This window comes from Ceratotherium simum, chromosome 14 (genome assembly GCF_057802395.1).
Source record: "Ceratotherium simum simum isolate JZ-2026a chromosome 14, ASM5780239v1, whole genome shotgun sequence".
Lineage (NCBI taxonomy): Eukaryota > Metazoa > Chordata > Mammalia > Perissodactyla > Rhinocerotidae > Ceratotherium > Ceratotherium simum.
The window spans coordinates 39,718,438-39,743,976 of NC_141913.1; the positions used below are offsets into that span (position 1 = coordinate 39,718,438).

At 40.8% G+C, this 25,539-nt stretch overlaps 1 protein-coding gene across 2 annotated transcripts; it reads left to right on the top strand.

Moving 5' to 3' along the window:
• The first annotated feature begins 7,620 nt into the window (after positions 1 to 7,620).
• Positions 7,621 to 23,159, top strand: ELAC1 (elaC ribonuclease Z 1). 2 transcript variants are annotated; one of them, XM_087439246.1, is made up of 5 exons: positions 7,621 to 7,693; positions 13,523 to 13,687; positions 20,116 to 20,583; positions 20,718 to 20,774; positions 22,061 to 23,159. In XM_087439246.1, the coding sequence occupies exons 2-5, from the start codon at positions 13,531 to 13,533 to the stop codon at positions 22,525 to 22,527; spliced, it is 1,149 nt and encodes a 382-aa protein (XP_087295372.1). In that variant the 5' UTR covers positions 7,621 to 7,693; positions 13,523 to 13,530; the 3' UTR covers positions 22,528 to 23,159. The 2 variants fall into 2 exon arrangements, with proteins under 2 accessions (XP_087295372.1, XP_004422603.1); XM_004422546.3 differs by lacking the exon at positions 20,718 to 20,774 and having other exon boundaries at positions 22,061 to 23,157.
• The last annotated feature ends 2,380 nt before the right edge of the window (positions 23,160 to 25,539 follow it).

The following is a 25,539-nucleotide window of genomic DNA, read 5'->3' on the forward strand; positions in this document are numbered from 1 at the left end:
AAGTCATGGAGTCTGCCATGTTAGTACTTTGTTGACTCTGAAACCTTCCCACTGCTTTTTACTAACTTGTAATCAGAGGTATTATCCTTCCCACTTAATTCCAGGTCAGTTACACCTGTAGACGAGGTAATAGGTAGGTTTATTTACTGATTTGAGAAAACCACTATTATATTACATGTAGGTTACCTCTAAGCAAAGGACAAGAGAGAAAAGGGAAGGCAGCCTTCTTCTATCTGTAGAAATTATATTATTAGATGTGCTAGGTATCACTTTGTAATGACTCACATTTGAATAACACTTTACAAAGCATTTTCAACAAACACCATTTAGTCTTTATAACAAAAGTTTGAGGCAAGAAGAGCAATTATTATCCTCTTTCTGCCAATGGAAAAACAGAGGCTCAGAAAAGTTAAATGACCTGACCAAGGTCACCCAAACACAAAGGGGCAAAATCAAGATTCAAACTATCAAGCAGAAGTTGATGTTGTGAGCAATGTGAAAAGACAAAGGACAAACTGGGAAAATATTTGCAACTTATAATTAGTAATTATCCCTAAGATATAGAAAGCACCTAAAAATTAAGAAGAAAAAGGCCATCTGTACAATAAAAAACTGAGCAAAAAAATGCACAAAAAGCTCACAGAAAAAGAAATGCAAATGACCCTTAAACTTATGAAAGATACTCAACACAGCTCATTTACAAAAGATGAATGCAAATTTAAACTACTCCAAAATGTTAGATTGGCAAAAATACAAAAGTTTGACAACATGAGCGGTAGTAAGGCTCTGAGGAAAAAGGTACTCTGATAAGTTGCTAATGGAAGGCAAAGTGGTACAACCCCCATGGAGGGAATTTTAGCAATCTCTAGCAAAATTATACATGCATTTACCTGTCGAGCCATAAATCCCATTTGCAGGAATCTATGGCAAAGATACATTTGCAGAACTAAAAAATAACTTACGCACAAAGCTATTTGTTACCACATTGTGATAGCAAAAGACTGGAAACAACCCAGAGCACTGATTGAATAAACTATCACAGAATCATTCAGTATTAGATAGCTGTGAAAATGAATGAGGAAGAAATTTGTATGCTGATACAGGATCGTGGCAGCCAAGGAAGTGTGTTGCTTGGAACTTCCTTCCAAAAATAACTTGCTGTCCAGCTGCAAGCAGTGTACCTTTACTGCTGCTTTTTGTTTTTTCATGTGGATTTAAATTCCATCAAGGTTCACTCGCTTTTAGCCCGAAGAACTTCCTTGTAAAGCAAGTCTACTACCAACAAATTCTCAGTTTTGTTTATTTGGGAATGTTTTTATTTCACCTTCACTATTGAAAGAGAGCTTTGCTGGATATAGGATTCTTGGTTGACAGTTTTTTTTTTTTTGTGAGGAAGATCAGCCCTGAGCTAACATCCATGCTAATCCTCCTCTTTTTGCTGAGGAAGACCGGCTCTGAGCTAACATCTATTGCCAATCCTCCTCCTTTTTGTTTTCCCCAAAGCTCCAGTAGATAGTTGTATGTCGTAGTTGCACATCCTTCTAGTTGCTGTATGTGGGACACGGCCTCAGCACGGCTGGAGAAGCGGTGCGTGGGTGCGCGCCCGGGATCAGAACCCGGGCTGCCAGTAGCGGAGCACTCGCACTCAACCACTAAGCCACCGGGCCAGCCCTGGTTGACAGGTTTTTAATTTGAACGCTTTGAATATTTTATCCCCTAGCCTTCTGGCTTCCATGGTTTCTGCTGAGAAATCAGCTGTTAATCTTACTGAGGTTCCCTTATAAGTGATGAGTCATTTTCTTCTCACCGCTTTCAAATTTTTCTCCTTGTCTTTGCTTTCAGCCTTTTTACTACAGTGTCTGTTTGTGGATTTCTTTGTGTTTATCCCGTTTGGAGTTTGTCGAGCTTCCTGGATGTGGAGATTATTGCTTTTTAAATAAATCTGGGAAGTTTTCAGCCATTATTTCTTTGAATATTTTTTTCTTCCTTTCCCCCGTCCTTTTGGTACTCCTATTACATGTATGTTGGTGCGCTTAATGGTGTCGCACATTTCTTTGAGGTTCTACTCATTTTTCTTCATTTTTTGGTCTCTGTTCTTTGGATTGTAACATTTCTGTCAATCTAGCTTCAAGTTTTCTAATTCTTCTCTGTAAATTCAAATCTACTGTTGAATCCCTCTACTGAATTTCCATTTTAGTTGCTATACTTTTCAACTCCAGAATTTCCATTTGTTGTTTTTTTTTTTTTTTTAAAGATTTTATTTATTTATTTTTTCCCCCCAAAGCCCCAGTAGATAGTTGTATGTCATAGCTGCACATCCTTCTAGTTGCTGTATGTGGGACTCGGCCTCAGGATGGACGGAGAAGTGGTGCCTCGGTGCGCGCCCGGGATCCGAACCCGGGCCACCAGCATCAGAGCGCGCGCACTTAACCACCAAGCCACGGGGCCGGCCCTCCATTTGTTGTTTTTAAAAAATTTTTATCTTTTTTTTGATATTCCTTATTTGATGTGACATTGTCATCATACCTTCCTTTGCTTCTTTAATCATGATTTTCTTTTCTTCTTTGAAAATATTTATGAGGGCTACTTTGAAAGCTTTGTCTGTTAAATCCAATATCTGGTCATCCTCACAGGCAGTTTCTATTGCCTACTTTTTTTCCGCTGTAGGGGTCATACTTTCCTGTTTCTTTACATTTCTTATAATTTTTTGTTGGAAACTGCACATTTTAGATACTCTATTGTAGCAATTCTGGGTACTGTCCCCCACCTCTGGGCTTTATTATTGTTATTTGCTTGTTTATTTGTTTAGTGACTGCTGGCTTATTTTAGTGGAGCCTATCCCCCCCTCAGCCTACAGAGTTAAGCCTCTGATATTTCTCCTCAGGCGATGCAGCCTTGGGTATGCCCACAATCATCCCGGGATGACAATGGTTTTGGCAGGACTCTCTGTGACTGTCTCCTTCCCTGACTACACCCAGCTATTAGGCTCCTCTAATTGCCAGCTATTGCTCTATTGTTTTCAACAATGTCCTGGGGCATAAATTGCTCCATACACTAAAGCAATCAAATTTGAGTTCCTTTGAAGGGATAGTTCCTCAGGTCAATGTTTGAGTTTTGTTCTGACTCCAGGTAGGCTCCTCCCAGTTCTCTGTTGCCCCTGAGTTCTCTTAGGAAAACTAGCTGCTGACAATTTAGCCTATATGTCTAACGATTCTACCAGTCTCCTCCCAATCCCCTTTCACCATCATCTCCACTCATTTTGAGAGTGCCTTTAAGCTTGAATGTCTTCACAGTCTGTTGTAAGTGAAGTCAACCTGTTGGAAAAGGTTAAGAGGTATGTTTTAGGCCTGCTTGTCCCCCAGGCAAAATCTCTGAGCCAAGGTACTGGGGCTGGAGAGCTAGAGACAAGGCATGCTACTCTCTCGTGTGACACCACCAATTTAGGAGCTGGGCACTTGGGGAGGAGGGCAGTGACCTTAAAGCCGGGTACCTGAGGGTTACTGTAAATATTCAACCCTGTTCCAAACACAGACATAGAAGAAAAAAAGCTAATCTTAATTTGCCAATTTCTTGTTTAACCTAAGGGGTGTCTCAAGGATCACAAGGATTTATGAGCTTGTTTTGTAGAAGAAAAGGAATGCCTTTAAGGAAGTTACCACCACCAGATAACCAGACCCCAGCTGCCACTGACACCCGGAAGTCTGACTGTCCAAGGGCTTATCTGGAGTGAAAGAAACATGGATTTCTCCTTGTTTCTCTGAAATTCCTCCTTCCAAGCCCCTTAGCTCTATAAAGACCCCCTGCCGCCTTCTTTTGTTAAAGCAGATTTGAGAGAACCTATCCTCCTTCATTCTTGTTTTGGCCAATTCAAATAAACCTTTCTCCATCTCCAAGCAAGGATGTCTCAGTGATTGGCTTATTGCACATCTCGCACACAAACTTGAGATTAACAGTTTCGGTGCCAACCTCAGGTCTTCTTGGCTGGCCTTCCTCAGCATGGAACCACCACATTATTAGCCATGGCAAGGGCAATCAGGGCCCTAGTACTATTCTTGGCAGGACATGCCCAAACTAAAGCCTCAATCCCACCTCTTAGGCACACGTGCCTGGAATTTAGTCTCAACAACCAGTGGCTGGGGACAGGATGAGAAACACTAATTTGTGCTAGCCCTTCCTGGAAGACAGCCCTCTGACTGTGAGCTGGGAGGACAGGGAGCCCTGTCTTACTGGTTGCACCAGTCTGGAGTGGAGGTTCAGTCTCAGTGATTTGGGAGGAGTGAGGGGCAGGTCTCAGTTCAAATACTACAAACTCTCATTGTTCCTACTGAATTTTAGTAGAGGTTTTAATAAACGTTTCTTCATTTGCCAAATGTCCTTAGGACAATTTCCAGAGACTTTAAATGGTTGTTTTCTGATCACTTTAACCAGTTTTTCCCGGGAATGGGCCCATGGAGCTCCTCATGCTGTCATTCTAGAAGTTCCTCTAAAACTAATTTTAAGAAAGTGTCACCTATGGAAGGAAGGAATTGATATTTTTCTGAATATAATTTTGACTTTGGAACCCATGTAAGTGATTTGCGTAAGTAAAAAATAAAAAGACAATACCAAAAAATAAACAAACAAAGGAATCTAATTGCATATCAGGTTGATGGCAGAACAATACGGAAAAAATCATTCTTAAGTAACCTAAAAAGACAGTATTTTGACTGCACACACCTAGTGGGATATATCCAGTCGTGTGCCAGGGTTACTTTAGTGGGGCTAAATAAAATAAATTATGTTAATGTGATTAGGAATCAAGATTTTTTTTGTGTGTGTGAGGAAGATCAGCCCTGAGCTAACATCTGATGCCAATCCTCCTCTTTCTTTGCTGAGGAAGATTAGCCCTGAGCTAACATCCACGCCCATCTTCCTCTACTTTACATGGGACGCCACCACAGCATGCTCTACAAGCAGTGCATCGGTGCGAGCCCGGGATCCGAACCGGCAAACCCCAGGCCGCAGCAGTGGAGCGCAAGCACTTAACCGCTTGCACCACCGGGCTGGCCCCAGGAATCAAGATTTTTGATATAGTGACATCAGTATAAAATTAAAGAAATTAAGTAGAAACTCTATAATCTTACACAAATTGAAAATATCAGTATGAATTCATGATTTATTTTACCTTAAAATATATATATTTCTTAGCTTTATCTACTAAAAAGGCTTACAACAAGCCTCTAGATCTAACTCTCATGTGATAGGAAATGCAGGGGGTAGAGGAACTTATTAAACGATATGATGGAGATGCAATCAACCAAGTCCAGCATCTGGAAGATTCTAGAGGAAAAATGACCTAATTTCTTCCACAAATAAGTGGCAAGAAAAAAGGAGAGAGAAAAGAAACCATTAAAGTTTAAAAGAAACTTTAAAGACTTATACCAAATACAACATGTAAACCTTTTTTGGATCTTAATTCAAACAAACCAACTCCATATGAGATACTTCAGGAGTAATTACATAAATTTGAACATTAAGAAGTTATTAGATGATATTAATAAGTAATTGGATGTTATAATAAATTAGATTATATTAATTATTGTTAACTTTTTCAGATGAGACAATAATACGGTAGTTAAGGTTTTTTTTAAGAGAGCTTTTTAATTTTTTAATTTTCTATTTTGATTTTCTGACTCGAACAAGTAAGCTTCAAAAAGTTATGATATGATCAGGAAAATTTGAACAGTGACTGGATGTTTGATGATATTAGGGAATTATTGTCTTTTTACGATAATGATTTTATGGTTGTATTTTTTAAAGTCCTTATCTTTTATATTTATATACTGAACTGCCCACCATCATTATGTAATAATGAGATGCTAAAAAAGAAAAGATCCTTAAATGCTTCTAGAAGTATTTACGGATAAAATGACATTGTGTCTGGAATTTGCTTTAAAATAATCCAGGGTTTTGTTGTTGCTTTTGAAGAGGCAGGGGTAATAGGTAAAACAAGATGAACCAGATATTAGTAACTGTTGAAGGTGAGTGATGATTATACATAAAGATTCATTAAATGTTTTCTCAACTTTCAAGTATGTTTAAAATTTCCCATAATGGAAAGTTTTAAAAATGAACAAAAAGTGCTATCCGCTATTCTCTAAAGATATAACAACCCCTAAGAAGAGGAGTTGTAGGAAGCCTTGAGGGGTGGGAAGGAACAAGCCAGGATCCTCTGGAAAGGACAGGTCTATGGAGGGTACCGCTCCCGGGGACCCCCAGCTGAGTTGTGATCAAGACCAAGCAGCAGAACATGTGTCTTCTTGAGCACTTCTTAGCTAGGCAAGGGTCAGATAAATAAAGTTCAAGTTCTGGTGTGTAATACTTTGCTAAATCAGACCCCACCAGACCAAATCCACCTTATTTTTTTACTTCAATAACATTAATCTAAGTCTCAACCATCCTACAAGATCCTGCTCAAGTCCTACTTCTTCTTAACTAATCTCACAGCTAGTAATCTCCCTCCTTCCATATTCTTATCACGCATTTTATCTTCTCATTTGTTCCCTCATATTGTTAGTTGACTGTTTCCTGATACATTTTCCCAACCTCAGTGTGTGCTCCTAAAACCAGGAGACATTACATATTTTAAAAATTCTCTCTGCATAAAAATGATACTCTCCACAAAGTCTGAGCTTAATTAATACTTGAATAAATAAAAGCTTTGAAGAGGCCCCAAAGTAAATTACCTAATGGCTTATTGAGCAAAGCAGTCGGGTGGGGTGGGGTGAGGGGAAAGGGTTCTCGATCTCTCTCCTGGTAGTTTCAAAAACCCCACAGACACAGCCCTTCTCTTCCTGTTATGAAGCTGCTGGATATTTTGACCACCTCGAGTACGTCGAACAAAAATCAGTGCATCTGGCACTGCACAGGAGCTTGAAATACCTTTTTATAAGCTGGAATATAAACCGAATGTGTCTTTTCCCCTTGTGGTTTGTAATCACCACGTGAAGATTCTGCACTCAGCAGTCCCCGGCTTTTCACTTGCCCGTCCAGCAGGCTATGCTGTGTGCTAAGAGTGAACACACACATCTTCAATGCTTGTCTGAGTCCAGCACAGGCAGCTTCAGATTTTAAGCAAATATTCCAGGTATCCCGAGAATAGAAAAGTGGAATAGACCAGACTCATGATCTATAGCAATGCTGCTACGAACTCTGATTCAAAGGCACGTTGCTTTTTCCTCTTAAGGCACCGCAAGCTTCAACTTTTAGATTTAGTGATCAAAAGAGATTCATCTCAATGAAACAATAGAAATTACACAAACATAGGCATGAGCTAAGCATCAAGGGGAATACTCTTGTTTGAAAACATTACACACAAAACAAAAAGCGGAACAGTAAACGTTTTCACTTTGGGCGCTGTGGTCCTCACAGGTTACCGCCACCATTTCACCCAGAGAACTGATGGGGGCTAGGGAAGGAGGGGAGGGACCCACTGCAGGCCGGGGTCGGTGTCCCCAGCCCGCGCCGAGCCTCCCGGCGCGGCCTCCCTGGCTGGGCGCCACCGAGCGCGGACCTCCGGCGCGTCCTAGAGCGGCCGCGCGCGGACACGGCCGGCGGCGCACTTCCGCCTGCGCCCGTCGCTGCCCCGTGGACGCCTGGGCCGCGCTGCGAGCCTGCGCCTCCCTCGCCTCCTGCGGCGGGCCTGGGGGAGTGGGTGAGTGGGGCAGGGCGCGCCGGAGGGGGGCGGGCCAGGGGCTGCGCCGCCGCGGCCTCCCCCGCGTCTGCCGTGTGGGCTGAGCCGCGCGGGCGGGTGCTTCCTCCGGACTCGCGGGCGGGGCCCGGGGCGGAGGACCGGGCCCGCGGAGCGCGGGGGAGCGAGGGCGTGCCTCCTCCGCTCCTCGAGGCGGGAGCCGCCGCCGCCCTGCGCTCCGGCCGCCGCCCACCCCTCCCTTGGGGAGCCTGGCAGTGACTTGGAGGAGAGCCTGGGCTCGCTAGTGGTGGGAGACCTGGCTTCTGGCCCTGACTCTGCTTTGGCCGCCCACTCTCTCTCTCCGGGTCACGGTTCTTTTATCATCTCTAAAATGGAGGGTGGCAGTATCTGCCCTACCTACACCACAGGGTGATGGCAGGGTTGGCACTGCCTGCCGGGAAACTGCTTTTCAACCTGGCTGCCTTTAGAGTCATTTGGGAAGCCTTCCAAATGCTGAGCCCCAGAATCACCAGGTGACTGTGATACGCAGCCAGGACTGAGAACCACTGGCCCAGAGTGTCAAGTGACAGTACTGTGGTCCTGTGCTAGGTTCTCGACCGGAATATGCACTTCGTCCAAGGTGGATCACAGTCATGAGAAGGGAAGCGGCTGGGTTTTCTGGTCCAAGAAGACGGGGACCAAATCGAGTTTGGTCGCTTTTAATTTCTAGTGTCTAAAGTGGTGTATGTCACTAAACATGAACCATTGATTAAATGCTGATTACTTCCCAACCTAGTGGAAGGGTTTTGATTTTTGATTATTTGGCTTCTTTTTAAACTTTTTATTATGGAAACTTTCAAATATATACGAAAATAGTGTACCGAATTCCCAACTCATGATCAATGTTGTTTCATCTGTTACCCTCACCCCCACTGGATTATTTTAAAGCAAATCTAAATGTACCATTTCATCCGTTAAATACTTCCGTTTATAAAGCACAGTAACTCCTTTTTAAAACAAAGCCGTTATTCATCTAATAAGCATTTAATGTTATCATCTATCCAGTCAGCATTCACAATTCCCCAGTTGTCTCTTTTTTTCCGTCCCGTTATCAGTTTGTCCAAATCAGGATCCAAACAAGCTACACATGTTACGTTTGGTGGTTGTCTCTTCCATCTCTTTTAATCTCTTTATCCCCCCCCTTTGTTTTATTTATTTTTTTCTTGTATTTTACTTGTTGCAGAAACCAAGTCATTTGTCGTGCTAAAGTTTCCTGCACACTGGATTTTGCTTTTTCCATCCCTGTGGTGCCCTTTAATAAACTGGTATTTAGATTACAGCGTTTTTCAGATTCATGTTCACTTTTTGGCAAGAAAATCTCATAGCGTTACTGTGTACTTCATATTGCATCACATCAGCCATTAGATAAGGTCTTGTCTCTCTTGTGGTGTTAAGATTGATCAGTGGAACTTTCAGTAAAACTTGTACTGTGGGGTAGCTAAATAATTGACTGGAGAATTACAGAAGGATGCCAGCTAATAACTGCAGAAGGAATGAGAGAATATCACCTTTTGGAAACCCCTAACGAAATAATGGATCCTGGCAATGATCAGTAGTGGCTAACATCAAAAAAGACAGCCAGCCAGCCAGTGTGTGCTTCCTGGTGGAAGGACCCAATACCACTTATCAAGTATCCTTGGATGATGGGTGGGGGATATAGATGAAAAAAGATTGGCCATGAGTTGATAATTGTTGAAGCTCGGTGATGGGTATGTGGCAATGCATTATACTAATGTCTCTACTTTTGTGTGTGTTTGAAATTTTTCATAATAAAAATTTTTCAAAAAGATTGACTAGTTGACTAGTGCATTCAGGTCAGCCTGATCCATCCATTATAGTTCTCCATTAGCCTTTCACTAAGTGGTTCTCAAATCTGACTGCACATCAGAATCAGGGGAAGAATTTTTTTTAATACTAAAACATATGTCTCGCAGATTTTAATTGTTCTGGGATGGAGCCCAATCACTGATATGTTTTAAAAGCTCTCCAGGTGATTCTAATATGTTATGTACCACTGGCCTAGATGCATTCTTTGTTAGGGATTGCAAAGTGATTATATCCTATTATTCCTTCTGCATTTGTTAACTTTTAATATTTTAAATTTTCTACATTCTGTTTACTTCTCACCTCTCTTTCAAACTGCAGTCCAATAGGAAAGCCTCTGCAAATTAAACTACTTAATTATCAGAGGAAGGCTGGATCTTGGAAGTGAAAATGTGGAGTAGCACATGGAAGGGACACTAGCAGTAACCTCAAGGCTTGTGCATGGGGTGGAGAGATGTACCACATGTGTGCACGAGGAGGGTGGGGAGCTGACTGTGTCCCCAAATGGACAGAAAGATTAGGTGATGTGTAATTAGAAAAGCATGTTCAGACTTAAGACATTTTTTAAAAATCATCATTTAAAAAATATTAAATAAATTAAATAGATAAATGCTGCTCATTGCAACCAAAAACAATCCCAAGATTCAAAAGAAAAATTAATAATCCCCTCTCCACCACCATTTTAATCACCCCTGAGATAACCAAGATTAACAATATGATGTGTATCCTTCCACACCAGACTTGCTGTCTTATATAAATGTAGGGGTTTTAGGGCATTGTTTTAAAAGTGAGATCATGCCATAGCTATCTGTAACTTTTCTTATTGTTATCCCTCCAGGACAAGAGTTGCAGACCTGACTTAGCTGCAGAATAAATAGTTCGTGGTATGAATGTGCAATAAAATATTCAGGTGTTTCCCTATTGACATACACTCAAATTGCTTCCATATTTTAGCCACCTTAAAAGTACCAGAATAAACATCATTGTACATAGATCCTTTATTTTTGTAGGATAGATTACCAAAAATGGGATTGCTGGGTTAAAGTGTGTTATCATTAGCAGCTTCGTTGTTATTGGTAATGTGTATTGCCAGATTACTCTCCCAAAACATAATAGCAATTCACACCTCCATCGCTAGTACCATATGAGAGTACATTTTTTCCCTTGTCTTAGTTAGCACTAGCTAGCATTAATATTTGCCAGCTGATGTGTGAAAAATGGTGTCTCTTTGTTTCTTTAATTTGCCTTTACTCTAACTACCTGGAGACTGAGCACTTTTCATGCTTATTGGCTTTTTGGGTTTCTTCTGTGAATTTCCTGTATATATCCATTGCTTATTTTTCTATCAGTTATTTTTGTTTTTTTTTAATGCATTTTCATGAACTTTTTCTTAGGGGCATTAACCCTTTATCATACAATGCAAACAGTTTTCTCCAGGTGTTTTTTTAGTCCTTTGACTTTATGAGTCTTGATATATGAAAGTTTTTATGTAATGAAAATGTCCATTTTTTTCTCATTTGTGAGTTTCCTATCTTGCCAAGAAGGGCTTTCTCATCCCCAAAGTTATATACATATTCTCCTAATTTTTTTGAACATATTTTATTGCACCTTTTACATTTAAATTTCTAAACCACGTGGAATATATTTTTATATATAATGCAAAGTGAGAATCTTGCTTTACTTTTTTTTTTTTTTGCTGAGGAAGATTTGCCCTGAGCTAACATCCATTGCCAATCCTCTTCTTTTTTTTGCTCGAGGAAGATTAGCCCTGAGCTAACATCTGTGCCAGACTTCCTCTATTTTTTTGTGTGTGTGTGTGGGACACCGCCACAGCATGGCTGGAGAGTGGAGTAGGTCTGCACCTGGGATCCTAACCTGAGAACCCAGGCTGCTGAAGCGGAGCACAAGGAACTTTAACCACTCGGCCATGGGCCCCGGCCCATACTGTTTTCTGCAAAAATAGCCAATTATGTCAGTGCTGTTTGTTAAATAAACCACCCTTTTAACACTTTTGTTATATATTGATTTCCATACATACCTGTGCTTATTTCTCAGCTATCCCCTCTCTTTCACCTCTATTTTTGTGCCAATATTATTCTCTTTTAATTATACCTGATTAGTGTAGTAAGTGTTGATATCTGGAAAGGTAAGTCACTGGTCACTACTTTAGGTAATTTTCCTGCCCATTCCCAGACATTTATTTTTTCTTCCATGTGATCTTTGGATTATTTTTTGTTCCAAGATAAATCCCACTGGAAATCTGATAGAATTTGCATTAAATGGATCTACATTAATTATGAAAAGATTAACATTTCTGTGTTATTAAATCCTCCTATGAAGGAACGTAATGTGTATCTCCATTTCTTTGAGTCTTTTAGGTCCTTTTCCTTTCCTGTTAACTTTATTGCTAATGATTTTATAAGGTTTTTTTTTTTTTCTCTTGTGAATGAGATTTTTTTCCCATTTTTATTTTTATCTGGTTATTGCTAGGACTGAGAAAAGTTATTGATAGTTTTGCATATTTATATATTGTATATATAGCTCTCTGTCAAATTTTCTTATTTTAGTACTTTTTCTTAAAATTATTTATGTGTTTTCCTCCCTGCCATCAGTATGGATAATCTATAATTGGTTATGTGTAAGTTTGAGTTTATTCTCATTTATTCTATTTGATGCACATCTCCCATCACAAAAGTATATCAGAGGTAGCGGATGTGCCCAGAAATAGTGAAAGGAAAAAGAGAGATGCCAGGAGTTGGCAGAAATCTACACTTTCAACAGGTTATTGCTGATCACTTATAAGAGCAGAAACCCAAGTCCTAACCAGTCATGGACCCTGTCTTTTAGGAGAGTGAGACATCCACTCAGCTGTACTCTGAGGGGTCAGCATTACTGTAGAGTATTGTAGAGCATTGCTGTATTTATGATAGTTCAGAGAAAGGGCTGATCACCATGGGCACCAGAGATACCACTTAGTCAGCATAATTAAATCCCATCTCTTGCCCAGAATCTCAGCTAGAGTTTTTATTGTTATTTAGTGTTGATTAGAAGGACTTTTTAAAAAAATTAATGAGTGGGAAGTACAAAGAGTTCCTATATACTCCCTCACTCCACCCCCCAGCGCCCCTTTTTGTTAACATCTTGCATTAGTGTAGTATGTTTGTTACAGTTGATGAATCAATATTGGCACATTATTAATAACTAAAGTTTATATTAGTGTTCACTCACTTTCTGTGTTGTACAACCTATGGTTTTTTTGTTTTTTTTTTTTTTTGTGAGGAAGGTCAGCCCTGAGCTAACATCCGATGCCAATCCTCCCCTATTTTGCTGAGGAAGATTGGTTCTGGGCTAACATCCATGCCCATCTTCCTCTACTTTATATGGGATGCTGCCACAGCATGGCTTGACAGGCGGTGCGTCAGTGCACACCCAGGATCTGAGCCTGCGAACCCCGGGCTGCTGAATTGGAGTGTGCGCACTTAATTGCTTGCACCACTGGGCCAGCCCCCAACCTATGGGTTTTGACCAAAGTATAATGACATGTGTCTATCTTTACTGTATCATACAGAATAGTTTCACTGCCCTGAAAATCCCCTGTGCTCCACCTCTTCATCCTTCCCTCCCTCCCCCTAAACCACTAGCAACCACCCATCTTTTTACTGTCTCCGTAGTTTTGCCTTTTCCAGAATGTCATATAGTTGGAATTCAACGATAGTTTTTAATTGACTGAGTTTGGCTGTTCTTTTATTTGTTTGTGAGCAGTCCCATAAGGTTTGGTAACTTGTGGTTTTAACTGATTAAGAGTTATTAAAATATTCCTTTGGATTCCTATGGAAAACTGTTAGAGAACAGGAATCCAGACTGTTCTGAATAACCAAAAAATAAATAACAGTAAATCTCACGGGAACTTGTTTTTGGTGATTTTGAGCAGTGATGTGAAATGATCCCTGGGTGATCTTTCCTTTGCAGGGTGGAAGATGTCTATGGATGTGACGTTTCTGGGGACAGGTGCAGCATACCCCTCCCCAACCCGGGGTGCCTCTGCTCTGGTCCTTCGGTGTGAGGGCGAGTGCTGGCTCTTTGACTGTGGGGAAGGAACCCAGACACAGCTTATGAAAAGCCAACTTAAAGCAGGTTAGTGTGCATTCAGCTATCTCATTAAGACTATCTCTTGTTCTGCTTCATTTTCTTGGCTCTCCTTGGGCCTTTGCTCAGAAACAGCCCTGACAGTTGCATCCCCCTTTAGTGCTAGAGCCCTGGCAAGACTTGGAGGGTTCTCAGTCATCTGGCCACATCCGCTGAACGTCATTCATTTATTTACTTTTGATTCATCCTATAAACGTTGAGAGCAAGAATTTACATAGGCTCAGAGGGTAGAGGATGGAGTGGATACATCAGGCATATTAGATAGACACTGCCCAAGCAAAGGAACGGTCTACATACTTATTTCTACTAGGAGATAGTTGTGAGTGTCATGAAAGAATGCAAAGGGCAGTAGATGTCTAAAGGAGGGAGGTATTCTTTTCCACTTGGGGTTGTCAGTGTAGGCATCTCAGAGAAGGTGACCTGTGAACTACTGAAGGAGGAGGAGGGACTCCCTGGGCTGGTGAGAGGAAGGGCATTCCAGCCAGAGGGAATGGAGTGAGCAAAGGCCCAGCATCAGGGAGACCGAGGAGGACAGTGGTGAAAAGCCTCACCCCAAGTCAGGCAGACCTGGGTTCCGGTCCCAGCTGTGTCTCTGCTTGTGACCTTAGCAGGTCAGCACACTTAAGCTTTACCTTCCTCATCTTGAAAATGGGGATAAAAACTCTGCTTAGAAGAGATATTATGAGAATTATATATAATAATCCCTTCTCTGTGTGCTTGTCTCCTTCTCATCAGTTAAATCTTAGCTCAAATGCCATCTCTTCAGAGGCTTTCCCTGAACCTCCAGGAAATAAGTAGTTCCTCCCTCACCCCAGTCATTCTGCTGCTCCATCCTATTTTTATTGACTTCTTAGCATCATCAATATCTAAAATTATGTTATTTAAATAGTTGTTTCTATGTACAGTATCTCCCTGTACTAACCTCACTGATCACTTATGTACTAGTAGATGCCTAGTAAATATCTGTTCAATTAATGCAGGAATAAGACATTCAGCACTTTAGTACAGTGGGTCTCACTTATTAGGATTGATACGTGGTGGTTATTGAAGTTATTATTCCTATAACTCAACACAGTGCATGGCATTTGATGACTAAAGGAAAGATAGTTTCCAGCATCCAAGGATCTCTTGGTCTAGTGGTGGAAACTGACATGCAAACAGTTGTAGTGTAATGTGATAAGTAGAATAATGGAGGTGTTTTCCAAGTACTTTTGGAGCACAAAAGAGGGGGGATACTAACTGAACCTGTGTGTTCAGAGAAAGCATCCCAGAGGTGGTAATCATTGAGCTAGGATCTAAGAGATGAACAGAAGTTTCTCTGGTGGGGGGAAGTAGGGATGGACATTCAAGGAACAGACAACAAAGTAAGCAACAAGTAAGGGAGTTTCCAGGAGAGAAATGACATGTTTGGGGAATATTAAGGCATCCAGAGAAAACATTGAATACTTGGCTAGGATAGATGGGAGATAATGCTGAAAAGGTAAGTGAGGGCAGACTGTGAAGTCTTCTATGGTATGCTAAGGTTTTGGGCCTTATTACAGTCACGCATTGCTTAACGATGAGGATATGTTCTGAGAAATGTGTCATTAGGCCTGCAAACATCATAGAGTATACTGAAGGGGAACAAAATTTGTCACCCCAAAATATGTCTCTTGAACATGAAGATTATTTTAGGTTAATTATTTTTAATAAACAAAGACTCAGAAAGTTTTTCTTGTTACTGCCCCCTTAACTGCCTAAAAGAATTCAGATTAAAAACCTGTCTCAGGAAGTGAGCTATCACCTTAGCATAAAGTGAACTAGGTGGTAGACAGGGAGGAACCTAGAAAGGCCTGTTGGTTGGGCTCCCCTCTGTGTTCTTCTATTTCTGTGTGGCCAAACACTTGTTTTCCAAATGTTTGCTCCTTTTCACATACCTGTGAATTGCCTTCCTTCCCTTCGAAGCCCTTGACTCTCCCCTCCCCCAACATCTTCTTTTGTCTTTAGCTGAGGATGGTATTTAAGGTGAGGGCTTTGGCCATTTTGGTGAGTTACTCGGTTTTCCACGGTTTCTCTCATGTATACATGTTGTAAAGTTTTGTTTGTTTTTCTCCTGTTAATCAGTCTCATGTCAATTTAATTCTTAGACCAGCCAGAAGAACCTAGAAGGGTACAGGAAAATTTCTTCCTCCCATACAGTTCTTACACAAACCTAGATGGTATAGCCTACTACACACCTAGGCTATATGGTACTAATCTTATGGGACCACCGTCGTCTATGCAGTCCATCATTGACTGAAACGTCATTAGGCGGTGCATGACTGAATTCTATTGGCAATAAAGAACCATTAAATGTTTTTAAGCAGGGAAACGACATGGTCTGATTTGTGATTTAGGACAGTTTTCCAATGGCAAATGTATTGGGAGAGAGAATAACATCAGGGAGACCAGTTCAAGGCAGCTTCATTCATCTGAGAGAGAGAGAGAGGAAGAGGATGTTGAAGCAGGACATGGGGATAGGGATGAAGACGAGAGACTCAATTTAAGAGATAACTTGTAGAGCCAACAAGAGGTGGTGACTGATGAATGCCTAGGGTATGAAGAAGAGAAGCATTATTACAAGTTATAGGTGGTGAAGTCCCAGACCTAGATAGGGAGTCAGGAAAAGAGCTGTTGGAGGAAGGAGCTAATAATGCATCTCACTTGGGACACATGGCCTTGAGGTATATACAGTTCAACCCTAATTATATACTGTCTTGTGTTGAAACCCTGAGGTGAGGGCAGGTACTATACTTTACTTCCCTTGGATCACACAGGGGTTTCTTTCATGAGAACTCTCAGGGTAGGCACAGGCCAGAGTGGAAGCTGTAATATTTAACATGGTAGAGAGTAGGAGGTTAAGTGGCAGGGTCATTAAAATAGAAACCAGAAACTGTTAAGTGTGGGTTCCAGAGGTTTGAGTGTAGGGATAAGTCTTTACTTTTTATTTAATACCTGTATCAGTTATCTAATGCTGCATAACAGATTACAAATTTAGTGGCTTATTTGCATTTATTAGCTCATAGTTTCTGTGGGTCAGGGAATTAAGGCCTGGCTTAGCTGGGTTCTCTGCTTCAGGATCTCACTGGGCTGCAATCCTGTTATGGGCTAGGGCTGAGGTCTCATCAGACGCTCAACTGGGGAAGAATCTGCTTCAGAACTCACTCAGGTTGTTGGCAGAATCCTTATAGTTGTGGGACTGAGGTTGCCCAGAGCTCCTGGTGGCCTCCTGAAGTTCCTGGTCATGTGGGTTTCTGCTTCATGGCAGCTTGCTTCCTTACTGCCAGCAAGGGAGAAGGAAACTCAAGAGCAAGTCTGCTAGCAGGATGGATTCTTATGATGTAACATAATCACATTGTATCCCTGTGCCATATTTTACTGGTTAGAAGCAAGTCACAAGTCCCACCCACACTCAAGGGGAGGGAATTATAGAAGGATGTGAACACCAGGAGGTGGGGGCCAGGGGTACCACCTTAAATCTATCTAACTCAATTCCTTTTCTCTAATATTTTATAGCTATTTTATATCTTTTTAAAGTAAACCGTTTGCAAAGCTAAGCCTGGCAAAAAATTAAAATAAAATGAAATAAAGCCTAAGGGAACCTTTAGTTTACTAGATTTTTATTGGCTTAAAAAAAAAATTCCTAGCCTCAGAGAGGAGAGAGAGATGGTAATCCCAGAACATTGTCTATGACTCCCTAGCACCTCAAAAGCCCCCAGTCTCAAACTGGAATGCAGCACCCTCAATACATCTTGGTTTCTTTCTTTTTTTTTTTTCTTGTGAGGAAGATCAGCCCTGAGCTAACATCCATGCCAATCCTCCTCTTTTTTTTTTTTTGCTGAGGAAGACTGGCCCTGAGCTAACATCCATGCTCATCTTCCTCCACTTTATATGGGACGCCGCCACAGCATGGCTTAACAAGCGGTGCGTTGGTGCGCGCCCGGGATCCAAACCGGCGAACCCCGGGCCACTGCAGCAGAGCGCACACACTTAACCGCTTGCGCCACCGGGCCAGCCCTGTTTTTCTAATCATTTTTTAATTACACTTTTGTAATACTTTTTATAATCATTTTTGAGGGAAAAAAAAGAAAGCTTAAGCTCACTCTTTAAAATTATGAAGGAAATAGACATGGCAAACCTGTGCCTATTAATCAGATGCTTGCATGTTAGGACCTTGCATATTAGAAGCTTGAAAGTATGTTTGGATAAACAGCAAGTACTTCCTTATGAAACTCGCAAAATATTATTATCCCAGGAGGTAGTACAAGGTGAGTTTCAATGAATCAAATAATGATAGGTCCATATTGGGTTACTGAGAGAAACCAAGATGTAGGGGCTGGCCCCGTGGCATAGCGGTTAAGTGCGTGCACTCTGTTGCTGGCAGCCCAGGTTTGGATGTTAGCTTAGGGCTGGTCTTCCTCACACACACAAAAAAAATTATTAGAAAAAGTATAAATGCTTGTAAAAGTTCAAACAAAGCAGAGAAGTATAAATAAGAAAAGCCTAAATCCCCCTCTCATAGGTAAATTTTCTGTACATGTAGATATGGTAATGGTGTAGGTGTATTTGTGTGTATATGTAATTCTACATAAATGGAATCACGCTACACTTGGTATACCCTGCTTTTTTTCATCTGAACAATATATATGAACAATATATTGCAGACATTTTCCTCTGGCAGTAAATACAACTGCATCATCACTTAGAGGATGCTTAGTATTCCACTCCTCTGTGGATGACATATTCGCCGGTAACTTTCTTGTTCTCAAATGAAAAGGAACTCATACATTTTTCTTTCTTCATTTGATAGTTTCCTCTTGCCTTTGATAATTGTGGTTGCCATTCCTTCTCCCTCTGAAATCAAATTTCTTGAAAAATGAAATGTTTGTCTTCCCTGAAACTGTGATAACTGTGGGAAGCAATTTTTTACTTAATTTGTCTCACTTGCTTTGGGTTCACAGATTGTTTTGGTGTTCAGTTTTGGCTCTGTTTTGCAGTAGATAGGGAGAGGGCCCAGAAAGTCTGATATGGCAGTTTTGAGGTCAGCGTGAGATCAGGACTCAGCAACCGTTGTACTTCTTTTGTCTGCAGAGGCCTCACGTCACACTTGGGGGTGCCTTGGCAGCCCGGACAGCAGGAAGGGGGAAATGAAAGGGTTCTAGAAGTCAAAAAACAGCAAAACCAAGGATTAAAAAGAGAAAACAAAAAGGAGTATATCGAGGGAACTTCTAGAGTGCCTCCTGGGGATTGTCAAGGTCCAAGATCAGCCTCTGCCCAGTCTTTTGTTCTCTGCCACAAGGGCCTGGGTTGGTGTAGTAACTCTGAGAAGACTTGCTTGGAGAACACTTTTGCCTTGATGTCACAGAACAAATCACTTTACAGTAAACTATTCCTGTTCTTTTATGGCATCAATAAACTGTTCCTATTCTTTTATGGTATCAAATGTTTGAAATAGGTGGGCCATGAGCTAGGACTGGAAGCCTCTGTTATACTAAAAATGTGTTAATTGTGATTGTTACTTTTAAAATGCCTTATGGTGCATCTCAGAAAAATGCTGATGTGGCATCTTGCCACATACCAGCAGTAAATTCAGTTTACTATTGGGTAAATCAAGTTATAGCCTAAGCCAATATGCACTGAGAAAGCTGTTGTGTTAATTCAGACTGAAAGGAAGGGATGGGTCCATGTACCTTTAAGTAACACTGTAGGGGGTCTGCCCTCTGATCTACATTCTGGCTCTATTGCCCACCTCCTGCCCTCTCCCTGCTCCTCTCCTATCTCCTTTTATCTCCCTCCTCCCCTTCTCCTTCCTTCATCCTCCTTCCTTTTTCTCCTCCCTCTTCAACCTCACCCAGACAGGCAGGCTCAGACTTGGTTAGTTAATCTCTGTCCGGCGTAGAGAGTCCTTAAAAGGCAGTTTTGGGTTCAGGCACTGGTCCAGTCAATTGGAGCCAGGGGAACATTTGTTTTGCTGAAAGTATATATTTGCTATTCTCAGAGGGAGCAGTAGGGGGCAGTGTAACTGCCAGATGCTTTTGATACTTGAGGCCTATCTAGTTATTTAAGTGAATTATTTTGGTACACTTCCTTATTTCTTTTTTTTTTTGTTTAGTAAGAGGATGTGTAGGAATATACTCAAAACTGTAACACTATGTAATTTGAAAATATTTTTTGAAAAATGTTATATCTTATTAACACCATCTGGTGAAATAAAGCCTATCTTTCTTGCTTCTGGAATCATGTAGAAAAATGTAAAGAAATAAGTTTATGGCAATAAGTAGAGCTTCTAAATTCATTTTACTGCTTTCTATTAAGTTGTTACACATGTTGCAAGTAGCTTTGTATGGGTTTTTATTTCTGAAAAATTCCCAAATTTATTTCTTTGCCTCAATCAAAAGGGAGAATTACCAAGATCTTCATCACGCATCTTCATGGAGACCATTTCTTTGGCCTTCCTGGCCTCCTCTGCACAATCAGCCTGCAGAGTGGCTCCATGGTCACCAAACAGCCTATCGAAATCTACGGCCCTGCAGGGCTTCGGGACTTTATCTGGCGAACCATGGAACTCTCTCACACGGAGTTGGTCTTCCCTTATGTTGTCCATGAGCTGGTGCCTACAGCGGATCAGTGTCCTACAGAAGAACTGAAAGAATTTGTACACATGACTAGAGCAGACAGCCCTCCCAAAGAGGGACAAGGAAGAACTATCCTGTTAGACTCAGAAGAAAACTCATACCTTCTGGTTGATGATGAACAGTTTGTTGTGAAAGCATTTCGCCTCTTTCACCGAATACCTTCCTTTGGGTTTTCAGTCATGGAGAAGAAACGCCCAGGGAAACTCAATGCCCAGAAACTGAAGGACCTCGGTGAGTGTTTTTTTTCCCTACTCATCAATTGAGCTGTTGTTAACTGAGGCTGTTAGAAGTGTCATAGTAACCTTCCTTTCCTGTCTCCCAGGCCTAAAACTGACATTTTCTCCACTTACTTCCTTTGCTCAAAGTTTGCTTATTGAGAGAAATCCTTGGAGCCAAAAGATGTTATTCAAAGCAAAAACCAAGTATGTTTGAATCCTTCTCTCTTCAGCTCCCTGGATGCACATTTGTAGTCTGTCTTATCTTCAGCTTATGCTGTCTTGGTTGGCAGGGTGGTGGTTGTTGTCTTAGGTTTAGGCTTTTATTTTTTCATGTCTTCCTTTTCAAATATGTTTCCAGTGACATCTTTGGCCTGAGAATTTTTGCCATAGCTCTTAACCTTGCAACTGCAACCAATTACTTTCAGGATTTTCCTTCTCTGTCGACGTTGCCTTTTCAGTCAGCCATGACTAAGTTAATTCACTGTTCAGAACGCTGCGCCTTAACTAATTTTACATACCTGGGTTCATCACACTTGGAAGCAAGTACACAAGGATGGGCTTGGCCCATCTGAGGCTTCATACCTCCTCCGTGGTGGGCCATCATGCGCAAGGGGGTCTTCAGCACCTCTCTCAAAGCAGTGTCCAGGTCCCGTATTCCTCCAGCATCACCACTTTCCTTGGCATGGCCACGGCAGAGCCTGTAAAAAAGCGTGGTGGTGTTTTTGTGTATTTGTTTCTTTATTTACACAATCTCTTCTTTCTTCCCCAACTAAAACAAAATGCTAAATAATAAGGAAAAGTGACTTAGGCCAAAGATATTTTTATTATTTAAAAACCTGTGGAAATACTATTGTATTTGGATACTTTAAACATGATCTATGTTGGAATTAGTGATCATGTTCTGTATGTTTGTAAGTATTGTCCAGAGTGATGATCAGGTGTTCTTCTAGACTAAAATGAGATTGAAGCCCAGTTTAGTAAATGTGGAAAGAAAACTGATTTATGTACGATTGTCTAAGATTCTCCTTGATCTTGTGATCCAAATAATCCCCTCTAACAATTTTTTATTAAGTTAGTCAGTTTGTAGGTACCTTGTCATTATTTAAATGGCCTCTTTAATTTTACCCAAAGATCAGCTTATTAAATAAAACACTCTCAAAAACTGTTATTCCCATGCACAGCAGAGAATCAAGACTATTATCTTGACTGTAATAAGGTCTTAGTGAGACTTAAGAGCTTAAAACTCATCTGACATGTGTGCTTGGGAAATGTTTTAAGTACTAGGGCATTGCTAATATCAATAGCCAATGCTGAATTTTTAAAAAAGTATAAATATTCCAGTTTTCCACAAGTAGTAAAATATTTATAACAATTATGAAAAGAATTGGATGCCCTTTGCATTTGCTATTTGCTGTGCCGTTGAAACAGACTCTCTTAAAAAGTCATAAATTCCATTCCCATGATGTGATGTTATCTGCCTCCATCATTAGGTGTTCCGCCAGGTCCTGCCTATGGGAAGCTGAAAAATGGAATTTCTGTTGTTCTGGAAAATGGAGTTACAATTTCTCCCCAGGATGTCTTAAAAAAACCTATCGTTGGAAGAAAAATCTGCATTTTGGGTGACTGTTCTGGGGTTGTGGGTGATGGAGGAGTGAAGCTGTGCTTTGAAGCAGACCTGTTGATCCATGAAGCGACCCTGGATGACGCCCAGATGGACAAAGCAAAGGAGCACGGCCACAGCACGCCACAGATGGCAGCAGCGTTTGCAAAGTTGTGCCAAGCAAAGAGGCTGGTTCTGACTCACTTCAGTCAGAGGTACAAACCAGTTGCCTTGGCCAGAGAAGGAGAAACAGATGGGATTGTAGAACTAAAAAAGCAAGCTGAATCAGTGTTAGATCTCCAAGAAGTGACTTTGGCAGAAGATTTTATGGTGATTGGCATTCCGATCAAGAAATGAAACCAGTGTTCTGAATGCGTACTGACATGTCTGTGAATATGTTACTGAACCAACAGTCCAGTTTGTTGTTGTTTTGGTCTAAAATTATTTGGGTGCTAATAATCCTAAAAAAGATGGAGCTGCATTGCTGAACTGACTCAGCAGTGAGAGGGAACAAGCTTTTTGATAATAAATTATTTTAAAAAGAAAAAACCAGCATCCTTTTTCAAGTCTAAATTTGACAAAATGATAGGCCATTCAGCTATACTTCTTGTTTTGCGGCTGCTGCCTCAAATATAAGCCAATACCCCATGCAATCCTGGGCTTAGTTTCTGCCTGGCTTTATTGCTGTTGTTGGCAAAGTACAGAGGGCTCAGCCCTCTTGGCTAAAAATGGTATTTTGGCAGTTTGTGTTGAATCTGTTCATGTTATTAACAGAATAGAGACAAATGTAATGAGACATTGGACATGCAGGATTGGCATGTTAAATCTTGAATTCTTTGCTGGAGTACTGGGTGCAGGGTTGGGCTAGGTGTTTATCCTTCAATTAATATTTTATTGAACTTTCTGGTTTGCTCTAAGCCTGTGGTTCTCAGCTGGGGTGATACGGCTTCCCTAGATGGAGTTTTGAAATTACGGGGATGTCTTCTTGTCACACTGACGGGGAGGGTGGGGGAAGTACTACTGGTATTTAGTCAGCAGGGGCTAGGGATGCTAGATCCTACAAAGTTTGGGTCAGTCCTGTATAATGAAGAATTATCTCACCCAAAAATGAATATTGCAGGCCTACTGAGATACACAGCAAGTTAAATCTTATACTCCCAATGTGAATATACTTTGCAAAAATTAATGACATAATGAGTTGAACTACTAGGTAAGTCAAATTCTACAACAAATCCTAAAGAACTTGGTAAGTGAATATGTTGGAATTGGAATATCATATCAAATATTTGACTGAAAAGAGCCATGAGCTGGAGCTTATGAATACAGAGGTAAAAAAATGATATCTACTAAAGTGAGGTTTAATTTACATGTCCCTATTAATAATTCTTTGAGCACAATTTTAATGTTTTTTCTAGATTAGCTTTTCCTTCTGAGCTGCCTTCTACCTCCCTTCTTTCTGCCATGGGGTGTCTCTGACTCATTTGCCCCACCATATTTCTCAAAATGTGTTACATGGAAAGTTGGTCTCAAGTATTGATTCATTCAAAAGGGTTCCCTAATCAAACAATTTGGGAAACCCTTTATGCTGTATGTCCTTCTGGGAGTGTTCTAGTGCCCATCAACGTACTAAAAACAGTACTGCTTGAGTGGTCATAGACCAGTTTTTGGTGTCAGAAAGATCTGATTTCAGAGTCCCATTCTGTACCTTATCTTGGTACCTGTGTGGTCTGGAGAAGATTACTTACTTTCTCTGAGCTTTGGCTTGCTCATCTCTAAAATGGGAATAATAATAAAACCTACCTCATAGGATGGTTGTGAAGATTAAATGAGACTATGCATAAAAGGAACATAGCACATTGCTTAAAGGTGTTGAGACATCTTGTGGTATGGAGGCCTGTCAACTCTCTTGAACCCATTTCTCAGTCCTATTTCACCATATACTTACTATTTATTAATATCTCAAGAACCTAGAGAGTTTTACAGTACACATTTAGAAACATTGTCATGGTGTATGCTGTTAAATTCCTGTGGGTTCTGAGGCTTCTTTGGTGAAAAATTTTGACTCCTGGATGGTTCTGGAGTTTCTAGAGTAGTGGTAGTCAGGATAGGTCTAGTTACTCAAGATCTCACTCATTCTGAAGAAGTATCCAGAATGGTCTGGTTCTGCCCTACTCTAGGCTCTCGGCCCCCAAAGTACCAAAGTTTGACCAGACTTAATGTGTATCTTGGTTTCTGAACTCAATCCAAATAAGCATTTATTAGACACCTACTGTGTGCCCAAACCTGTACAAGAAGGAATGGGCTAGTACTACTGGTACCTCTACTGCATGGAGCCCTTGAGAGTAAAGACTGTATCTTAGTCACCTCTACATTCTTGGAAATGCCTACCCATAGTAAGCACTCAGAAATGTTTCTTGAATGAAATGAGGCCTTGATATCATGCGTGCACAAACTTTAGGACCTAAAGTGTAGGACCTGGGCCTACCCCATTTCATTGCTGCACTTGTCCAGAAAATATAAACTACCCGTTTGGTGGTGCCCCATTCACTGAGTACCAACTAAGTGCAAGGCTTTATTGTGTTGAGAGTACATAAATGAATATAAGAAAATTCCAGGCCTGAGCTCACAGTCTAGGTGGTGGAGATAGATAAACAAAACTAAGTGTACAGTTTCTTTAAATGTTCTCCTGATCTTGTAGCCTGGCACTCAACTTTGCTGTTCCTGAGCATTATTTGGTAGCTGACTTGAGCTGTACACTTAGAATCAGGCTCTATTAATATACATGGGCTAAGCCCACAGAGACCACGGGAATGTTGGAATGAATTGATATGTTGGATCAAGTGTAGGGTATCAGTCCATGGTGAAAAGTCTTTCTTAGACTCTCTGCTGGCCTAGAATTTGTTCTTAATGGTAGGCCATTCTAAGAATTTGTGGAGCTAGAATTAAGAATGAAGCTTGTCTTGGACTTCCCAGAGCCTGTAATCTGCTCATGGTTCTATGACTCTAAGAGGAGATTAGAATAGTATTGTGCCCCAAGCTTATTTGATCACTGAATCCTCTTTTGCCAAGGAACAGTGTGGAACACTGCTGCTGTTCCTTAACACTGCTGAAAAGTATTATGTTTATACATTTACCTGCAAAATTTAATAAAGTAATGAATTCCATACCTACACTTAGTATAGTATTTTCTTTGTCCTAAACTGACTTTCAGTTGTCAGAAATCCATAGATGTTTATTTTAGATAAAAAATATGTACTTTCCAGTTCCCAAAAGGTATTTTAAACTTGCCCAAATAGACCCTAAATCAGCTCTGTTTTCTAATATTCATGCTTCATTAATATACTTTTAATCATAAAATCTGTGTAAGCG